Source organism: Gastrolobium bilobum, unplaced genomic scaffold (genome assembly GCF_033153095.1).
Source record: "Gastrolobium bilobum isolate Gb01-03AN ecotype WA unplaced genomic scaffold, APGP_CSIRO_Gbil_v1 utg7102, whole genome shotgun sequence".
Taxonomy (NCBI): domain Eukaryota; kingdom Viridiplantae; phylum Streptophyta; class Magnoliopsida; order Fabales; family Fabaceae; genus Gastrolobium; species Gastrolobium bilobum.
In genome coordinates, this window is record NW_026898776.1 from 196,479 (window position 1) to 207,262 (window position 10,784).

The window sequence follows — 10,784 nt, forward strand, 5'->3', positions numbered from 1 at the left end:
CAATTTTTATCGGTGAAATTTTAACATTCTTTTTTAACATGAAAGGCCATAAATCAGAAATCCAGCGCTCCACCAAGGAAAGCAACAGCGTCCTAAAATCTCCGGTCCCTACAAATAGCTGAGAAATCAAAAATCAAAATGGAGAACATCTTCACTAAACTCCAAACACCCCCATCTTCCATCAGCCACTAAACACAACGCCGTATACGTGTACAATTCCACAACCACTTCTATCACTCTTTTCTTTCTCTGTTACTCAAACGACATTCACTAACGCCACAAATTCTAACCCCTCACAGATTAAAAATCCCACACTCCTCTTCTCTCTTTCTCTCTCTCTCTCTCTGTGTGTGTGTGTTCCTCTCCCTCTTGCAATCTTCATCTCTGAGCAAATGGGTCCAATCGTGTTGACCCAGTTGGCCACGGGTCTCAGCGTCTTAGCCGGAGCGGTTTTGGTCAAATCGGTCATGGACCGGAACACCATGGCTGGACCGTTCCCTCGTTGCCCCACGTGTAACGGAACCGGTCGAGTCAATTGCCTCTGTTCGCGCTGGTCCGACCGTGACATCGGGTGCCGAACATGTGCCGGTTCGGGCCGCATGGGTTGCAGCAGTTGCGGTGGAACAGGAACCGGTAGGCCCCTTCCGGCTAGAATCACAATACAGCCGCCGAACCGCCCACCTAGTTAGACCGGTTTGGTTTTTCTCAAAATTCGTTTACTCCTTTTATTAGTGTTAGATTCCAATTTCCCACCCTCTCTTTACAAGTTAAGATTTATTATTATTATTATTATTATTATTATAGTATTTTCTTTTCTTTTTCATTCCCTTCCGAAATCAACCTAATATGTTATTGTTAATGAAATGTATATAGTGCATGATGGAGGGTTATTGTAATAGTGGGGGAGATTATTAGTTTGTAATGACAACACTGTAATTAGATTCTTATAAAATTGTATAATTTTGCTCCTATGTGAAAGTATTGTGTGTAGTGTTGGCTCTCATTAAAAAGGTCTATCTGAGTTTATTTTGTTTCGATGTTTAGAAAGTTATTGACCTTACTAACAAACAAATTTTGGTTATTGCGCTAACCATGAATTGAAGAAAGGATTGAATTCTAAATTACTGTGTTATAAAAATTAATTATGTTATGAACTAATTCTTTTAAAAGCTTTAGTTGTTGCAAAATGCACATAAATAATTTTATTATATTCCTAGTAATTTATGAAATGAGCATATTAGGTAGCCTGTAACCAGAAAATTTCATATGATCCAGGACTGGACAATATTGATCAGTACACGTTTTAATTTTCATGGTTGACTGGTATTATGTTAGTGATATGTTTGTTTCAATTCCTCTCTAAGACCATTCTGGCTGAGGATGTCCTGGGGTTGAGTGGTGTTACTTCAATGATATAGTGTTTTAAGCTTATTGCTTGTTCATAGTAACAACAAAGGATGGTTATTAATGATAATGCATCATCTACTTTTCAAAAGCAACGCTGGATTTTCCCATTGTTCTTTTTATTTCTGAATCTTAGCCTTTTTGTCCTTAAACTCTTTTGTTAATAACAAATAATTAATAGTGTTCTATCCTCACTTGATTTTTGTTATCGCCACTCTTAGGTTCTTAGAGTAAAGTGTAGGGTGGTCAAGCCATTAAGAATACACTAGAGGTGAGAGGTTTGGATAGTTTACAAGAGGTTATAGGTTTTGAACGGTTAGTGTTAGTGAGCTTAGGTCTGTATTCTTTGATGGGTGAATTATATCGCTATGGATGTGCTCTTAGAGATAGTGATACAGACCAAAACTCTTAATGTAGTCATCGTGTGTATATCTCAATGATGAATGAGAGAGGGGGAATATGTAGTGGGTACGGTGACTTTATATTTTGGTAGAGTAACAACTCATAAATATGATGGATGCAAGATGCCCCTACAATGGGAATAAATCTTTGGTGCTACTGTAGTACCAAAGATTCAGTACATCCCACCAATTGAAATATTACATGTCAGCAAAAGTTCTTTTTTCTCTGTCAAATTTTTTTTCTCTCCTCTGATGTGTAATGCTCTTATTAGTGGGATGCACTGAATCTTGGTACTACAGTAGCACCAAACATTTATTCCTACAATGGGTGAAGGGAGATATATATAGGTGGGGAAATATTTCCAAATGATGAGAGAGAAGGAGCTATAACCGTTTTTTCCCAATATCTCACTGTTGTGTGTGAGGTGGCACATCACTAAGTGTACAATGGTGAGCTGTATTGTAGGGGAGAGATCTGAGATCCTCTATTATGAGGGTCTATGATTCTCACTTTAGGGAGACAGGGAAATAGCTTCTTAAATGAGTCTCTAAAGGGGCGTTTGGTTGAGGAAATATTTTTGGAATAGTAGGGAAATGTAATAGATAGAGAAATGATTGGAAAGATAGATTAAGTGAGATAGGTAAAAAAATGTAAAAAAAAGTTGTTTGCTGAGGAAAAACTTTACTGGAAAAATTAGGTAACTTTATGAAATCAACAGTGCATTAAAAGCCAGATAACCGGTTTTCCGAAAAATCCCACCTTCAAATTGGGTTTCTAAACAGTGCGGATATCTATGTTTCTCATAAATCCATACAAATTGGATAGATGGGTTTTTGGTGAAAATACGTTGAAACAAACATGGTGTTTCTAAAAGCCATACTTGAGAAACATATATATCCGCTGAAAAGCTCCCAACCAAACACCACCTAAAGGCCGTTCCGTGGATTTAGGTTGTGAGGCCTGTCCAGAACAGATTTGAATCCAAGTTCCATCATTGGAAAAAAAAAAAAGTGCATAATGATCCATAATGGGTGGATACTTACAAAAGGAATTCTAACACTCAAATCAATTACGATTTTGACAAAATGATAGTTCAAAAGTGAAAAAAAAAGAATAACTAAATTCATTATGGTACCCTTATTTATAATAACTAGATGACAAATGAAATTTTTCTAGGGTATTATAAGTGAAGACTAGAGTATTAAAGCTGATATCTTTACTTAACTTGAGGAACGGAATTTCTATGGGCATCGAGGGTAAGGCTTTTGCCAGAGGGTAAGCTCCAAAGGATCCATAGACCCCCATAAGTGCAAGGACTTTTTGAAGGTTGAGATGTACTATTGCTATTTGATACGTGAAAGATCTTTCATGTTTTAGCTGTGTTTGGTTGGAATTATTTATTGTTTTTGTTGGTCTTCTTCTTCTTCTTCATCCTTTGTTTTTTCTTTTTTCTTTTTATGTTTTGAGTAATTGGGCTCGTTACACTCAGATAATGTTTGGAAAATGCTTTTTGTATAGTTTTCCTCCACTGATTCTCTTCTAGCATTCTGTGTTATATTATATGTTTTTATTGGTAGAAGTATTGGTGTAGCCCTTTCCATCAATGGCACTAGACGTTTGTTGTATGTGATTGGTCTTGCTTTATTGCTCATGCCTAATTTTGTGCGGCATTTGATGTTGGTTAGTGGAGAAGGTTTCACATTTTCATCTCCGCATTATGATTCTTCTGTGTTGCATTTAATATTGTTCAGTGGAGCAGTTTCACATTTTTTATTTCCTCACTGAATCCGTCAGTAGTTTCCTTGAAGAGATGCCTTATAAATAGCTTTCTTTTCACTTCTATATTTTTACTCACCTTCTTTGCTTTTGTTTGGTTGTTAATGAGAATATCCATCGATATCTTGTTTTAATGAAAAGGTGGTGTTTTTTGGTTGGCTCCTCCTCATCAGTGTCAGGCATGTGGATTATCTTCATGTGATACTTGCCACTATTTATGAATTATGATCACGAGGATAATCTGCATGCTTAACATAGGTGGGAGAGCCTAGGTGTTCCTAGATGTTAAGGAATTATTTTCCTCAGTTCCGGCTCGATATCGTATGGAGATTTTAGCAACAGCACCTTCTATTATTATGGTTGTTAACACAAACAATCTAACGAAAAATCTGTCGGTTGTGTTTTTTGTTGCTTTTAAAAAAAAAAAAAAAAAAAAAAAACTGTTTTTTGAAACAGATTTCAAACAGGCCCAAATCTAAGCAATTCTTTCTCTTTTTTTTCCCTTTTCTTGCATTCTCTCATTTGGCTAGGCACTCTGACTTTTTGGTTTTATGTTTTGTTTCATTTTTTATACGAATATTCTCCTATATATTTAAGTTGTGCTTAATTTGCCATATACTATTCTCGTCTCAATGTATTTGAGTATTTTATAATTTGTTGTCATATAAGTTACACCTACGAGTATGAGTTAATTTTAACTTGGATAAATTAGGGTTGAAGAGAAAAGCCCCTAGCTTGGAGATTCGTGAAGCGGACATTTCGTTCAAGCTTGGAAAACCAAGGGTAAATTAAAACATGATTTGTGTTTCGAAATTGATATTTTATAAGAATAAATATATTTTAAAAAATTGAGAGTTTCACACGTAGAAATAATTCTACTCATCAAAATATTGAAAAAATTCGTTTCTTTCAAAACCAATTTTGCTTACTACAGAATTATTTTAAAATAAAAAAAAAATCTTCAAAACGAACTTTAGGACTATGGAACCTCAATTTAATGACCGTGAAGACAACTACTTTGACAACCAAACAGGATGTGATGCTAATTGGAAATGCGTTATGCACGGTCCCAAAACGAAAAGTCCAGAGTTTTCTGTTCTCTGCAGGAGATAATACAGACCACAAAACAGGAACCAGGTTCTTGTGCATCTATCAACTAATAGGCCCAGAACTTACCTATCCAATTTGAATAACCCATCTTATTGTTAACCCACTTCCATTACACAATCAGTATCATGTTCCTCCGTCTGAATACTGGGGAAATAAACCCTTTCAACAGCTGTATACGCATAGTACTTAACATCAAACCTATTTGTACGCATAATTGTATATGAGTTTAACTATATTAAATTTAGATCTATTTAAAATTCAGTCTTAAAATTCAATATTTTTTGCACATCATTTGATAGCCCTTGACTCAGTATTAGTCTCATAGCCGATTCAAAAAATTAATGTTTATGGGGATATTCGGAGGGTCAACTCACTTCAGAAAAGTAATTAGGGTAGGTATATAATATATATATATATATATATATATATATATATATATATATATTAAAAAAAATCTGCAAGGAGTCCAATAGAAAAATAGAAACTTATTATCAATTTTCTATTTATTCTTTCAAGTTGACGTAGCAAAAACAAATTCCGACATTTTCTTTTCTTATTATAATAATGGAAGTATTATTATAATTTTATGAAGTAGTTGTTTTTTCTATTTGTCTTGTACACATAACATAATTTTATTTTCTACTATCATATTTTCTTATTTTCTTGTTTTTTATTGAGGACATTTGATAAGTTATCATCTTCTCATTTCCTAATAAAGCAGGAAGGACCTATGATGGTAGCAATGTTCAGGTCCATCGACAAGCATAATTTTTTTTCTTTTGAAAAAATCAATAATCATAAATCATTTATAGAAAAATAAATTAATTAAGAATTGCAGTAAACGTAATACATTTTTTGAAACAAAAACACTTAAAAATATACTTGTATTTTTGTTATATTGTTGATATAAATAAGAGTGTGAGAAATGAGATAAACTAATCTTAATCATTCAATCTTATATAAATTATTAATATTATATTTAAGTAAAAAAAGAAAAATAAAAAATATTAATTCAAATTCACACTTAATGGACTGAAGAGGTATTACTTGCCTAATTTAGTTCAAATCATGGTCTGCGTATAAAAATAATAATAATATTTTCTAAAAAACATAAGCAAAATGTGGGATATGCATACTCAAAATTGTCTAAAGAAAGACTTAATCTCAATTAACATAAAAACTATATTAAAATTACAATTAGAAAAAAAAGAAATAAAGAAAAACTCGCACTTAGTAACAAGTTGAGAAACATCAATATCTTCAAACTTCATAACTTGGAATACTCGATCGGCATCAAAAGCACATGAATGAATCCTATTCCAATGTTAAGGGATTGTGGTAAAGATTTGCCACACTCTCATTCTTATCTTTATGCCTGAGGCAAAATCATAACCCCCACCCCATTACAGGCCCTTCTCTGTTCATTGGGCCACACAGAAGAATCTTATTAAACTAGCCTCTCTTCTCTATCGTGCAAATGGACACACCCCACAATTCCGTGTCAATTGTTGATATCCCTCTCTTAGACATAAAAATAATAATAATAATATTCCTTCACTTCCACTCAAATTAGTAGAAAACCTACTCTTGGTGTTTTTGTGTTTTATTTTTATTAACAAATTCCTCACTCAGGAGTAAAATCTCATATTCACCCCTCCCACTTCCCAGATATAACGTGTTTATTGATTAATAATTGATATCATTGATTTTTCTGCAATTTTACTATAACGATTATTAAGATTGCTTGTAAGCTCTAACTAAAAAGTTATAAATTTCTTGTATTCATATTCCCTTAAGCAAATTGTAATTTAATGAGCAAGCTAGGCTATAAATTAAATATTTTTAAACTTAAAATAAATTTCTTTATATATGAGGAGATTTATTAAAAATTATTTTTGAACAATTTTAATTGATTTAGATTATAAGATGACTCAGTTCTTAAAAGATTATAAATAGCATTTGTGTGGCAATTAATTGAGTATCTGAAATGACAGAAGTTTGAAAACAAATCCAGCACCAGAGCTCCAATCAGATTTGAACTGTCATCCACAAATTGCTTCAAGATGTAAAGCACCGACCAGGGATCTAGTTTGGTGGAGACTAGTTCTTTTAAGGAAGCAAATGGTGGTTAGTAATGATAGGTATCTATTGCAATCAGTAAATGTTTGAGGTCTACCCACTATATCAATGCTTTATAAATAATGGACAGGATTTAGCTAGCATTCCTTATAAAGGGAGCATGATGTTGATTTCTCTCTGTTGCCTTGTGATACTTTCTTCATGCAAGCATGTGCTAGCAATTAGTGCTGCTATTATAGCTAAAAAGAAATTATGTTTTACATAATATGGCCTTGAAACAATCTCTTAATTATGTCTCTTTTAGAAGATAATGTTGAGCAGTCTCAAAGAATTACATCATAAGTATGAGAACATGATATGTACACACCTTTCCTAATTAACATAGTCATTTATGTGGACAAGTGGGCTCTACGAGAATTTTTTTTTTCTTGTTCTCAAAGGTATTCTCACATAACTTAATTTGCGTTACAAATTTCTTTTATAAAAGAATTTTAGAACACGGGTTTCATATTGATATAGATATTGTTGGAATTGAAATTCAAGTACGAGTGAGTAGTCTTACATTGGTTAGAAATAGATTAAGTCATGATTATATAAGTGAAAAAAACACATAAACCAAATGCATTTAGGTTTTGAGTTGAGATAAAACATCGATGTCACTTATTATGGTTAGTTATTTACCCCATTGTTGGAGGTATCCTTTATAAAGGTTGTTGGGCTGCTTTGTACCATTCTAACTCTAGTATCAGAGCTGGACCTAGATTTAGAGGCCTAATGTCTTTAGGTTTTGTTTTGAGATTAGGCGTCGATGCCAGTTATTATGATTTGTTACTTGTCTCATTGCTGGAAGTATCATTTGTAAAGTACAATTCTAACTCTGGTGTTAGAGCTGAGCCTAGCTAGTATTTGGAGGATATTAACTCCAATACTTGAAGAGTCTTTGGCAACTGAGCATGGCGTTGAATGCACTCTTGAGGAGAGAATATTGGAAATGAAATTCAAATTTGAGTGGGAAGTCTCAGATTAATTAAAAATGGAAGTCCAAAATTTAAATGTGTAATTAAAAATTATTTTATCTCCTTAAACAAATTTAGAAAACCACTTAAATTGAGTTGGTTTATGCTTGCATTTCCATTCAATTCATGCATTGCATGGTCCTTTTTGGTTCCTTTTCGTAGTTGCGGAGTCAACAAGCAAAGACGCAGTCCTGGGTAATGGGCATCATTGACGTGTGTGGGAGAAAGAACAACACTCTCGGTGACTAGTGTGTCCATCAGAAGTACTAAATTATACAACATTGGATTCATATTATATGTCCAATAACATTGCCAAACCTCTAAAAAGCTGAGATTATTTTGTCGGCTTTTTGGTAAGTTGGTCCCAAAAAATTATCATTCTGTTTTTTCAGTTTGTATTCACAGCGTTCATTACACGGTCACATGCTGATAGGGGCAATTTTGCTTCTAAAGATTAGTAAATCTCTCTTTTTATTGAGGTGTGATCGTGAAAGCATTTCCAATGCCAATAATGAACAAGTTTAAAGTTTGTGAGTGCAACGCAAGAAAATCAATAATTGGATACTAACTCACAATTGCTCTGATCTGATAGCCCCATCTATACCTAAACTGTCAGAGAGACTATTGTGGCTTGTATTTGAATTGGGGTTCTTAGTAGCCTTCTTAGTGGGCCTTCGTTTGTATTCTCTGTGTTCCTTTTGCTATGATGAGAAAGAAATTTCCATAATCACAGTTTTAAGGAATATTTGGTCAAATTATTTAAGTTCCCTTCTTTTCTTAACTGATCAAAAATTTAAAAACAATCTTAACATAAATTATCTATTCTATTATATCAAATTAGAGTTTACTATTGTAGGTAATTTTATATATATATATTCAAGGAATGACACAATATTCTTAAATTGTTTTAAATTCAAAAAATTTAAACGGATTGTGTATATTTTTTTTATAATTCTAAAATTGTAATCTATATTTTTTAAAATTATATTTAAATTAATTGGACATATTTTTATATTTTATCTGAATTTTATTATATATACAATTTACAGAATTTTTATATTTAACTCAAAAATTTTAAATCTAACTTTTTTTTTGTGAAGATTTTTAAGCTTCAGCCTCACTAACATCTCCAAATTCATTATTCCCTTTTTAGCCTTTTAGGAGCAGAGGATATGATACTTTGTTTATTGTTCATGGGACATCATGGGCAGCGTAGACAACTTAAAACTCTGTTTGAGTCGATTTAGATGGAAAAGAAAATTACAAATGCGATAAGCGATATTTTTTTTTTTTTTAACGGTAAGTGATTTTAAAGTAAATCACATAATAGATATTTGCACTTTACCCTTTTAAGTTTTGACATTTTCCATCTTGAACCATAAAATATTTCTATTTCGTCATTGAAACATGAATATTTTACCAATTGGATTTTCGTTCAGTTCCTTTTTTTTTATATATACACGCTCAGTTGCTGTTAAATTACCAGTAGACTTCGTCATACAATTTCAATATTTCATTTGTATTACATCTGCACTGTTCATTAAATTATTCATATAAGATTCTTATATATTAGAATATTTAGAAAATAAATAAATAATATCTATATAATTACCTAAAAATCTTTTGATATTAATTTTAATGGTTACACTAATTAGGCGATGCATGATAGAATTGAAAAATTAATCAACATATCGAATAAATTCTACTCAAACTAAATCCAGTACAACTAAAATTATGAACATACCGTTAGAATTTTGAGATTTAGAGTTTTTTTTTTCTGAAGTATTAGGTGGAAGTGGGGTGTTATGCTAAGCTACCTTCAATGACATATTCGGAAGTATAAATAATGAGTTGTCAAAGGGGAATTGAACTGCGAGAGGGGAGAAACACGTATAGACGGATGTTGTGATGTACATGATACAGTATCTGATTGATAATGCAGCACATTTTCAATTATGATGAGCACTAAAATGTATACAGCATTATAACCACAGGCGGAGGAGACAGAGGGAGGCTAGGGTGGGCGGTCGCCCTCCAACCAAAAAAAAGAAATTAAAAAAAAAATTAATGCAGTTGAAGATCAAATATAATACTGTTGTCACTGTTAAATGTGCTTCTTTTGGAAGTTTTGGTTTGAAATCCAAATTGAAATCTACCTCCATTTCACCTAATGTGTGTGTTATGTGTAACCTTTTCTGCATTTTCTTTTTTATTTTCATATGCTATGTTTTGGTTAATGAAAGCCTTAGCCTTTTTGCCACCCTTTTGTCTTTTCATTTGCATGGTTGTGTTTCTCTTTGTACAGTGGTTTCATATAGAGAAAATGAGTTTGTTTTAACTTAAAAGATTCACTTCTGGGGCAACTTGGTTGCAGCCTTTTATTTTAATTTTTTAAAAAGATATAGTTAAAAGCATTGTTTTAGTTAAGACACTTTTTTTTTTAATTATTGCTTTAAACTACTTTTTATGTCTGTTGGACCTGACTAATAGTACATTTTTTCAATCTTTCAAATGTTGTTAGATGTTAATATTTGGGTAATAAATTACCTAAATGAGTTCCTATGAGGTCAATAGGTAAAAAAAATAGTGAAATTATGCAAGATAAAAAATTAATTTTCGCCCCCCTCCCATCCAATCCTGGCTCCACCACTGATTATAACCCAATTCACACAAATGATACACTTATCATGAAATCCTAATGAATAAGACATAATGTTAACTGCGATACTCAAACTAACAATCGATTGCATAAGAAATAGTTATTAAAGATAAGTTATGATCCCTCACCGTCTTTCGTGTCTATCCTCTTTTTCATTGTTTCTTTCTTTTTTGTATTGTTGTTATTTTCTTGTTCATTTTAATTTTCTTTTATACTTTATTGAGGGATAGGTATCCTTTGAGCAACGAGCGTTTTTTTAGACTAAGCAAACCAAGTGTTTTTTTTAGTTATACAAGCGGATAAATATTTTTTTTTCAGTTCTATCCTACTTCTTCATC

At 32.4% G+C, this 10,784-nt stretch overlaps 1 protein-coding gene across 1 annotated transcript; it reads left to right on the top strand.

Annotated features, from left to right (window-relative positions):
- Positions 1-258: 258 nt before the first annotated feature.
- On the top strand, positions 259-1,002 carry LOC133284044 (uncharacterized). The gene has a single exon (XM_061480997.1). The coding sequence runs from the start codon at positions 393-395 to the stop codon at positions 687-689; it is 297 nt and encodes a 98-aa protein (XP_061336981.1). The 5' UTR covers positions 259-392; the 3' UTR covers positions 690-1,002.
- The last annotated feature ends 9,782 nt before the right edge of the window (positions 1,003-10,784 follow it).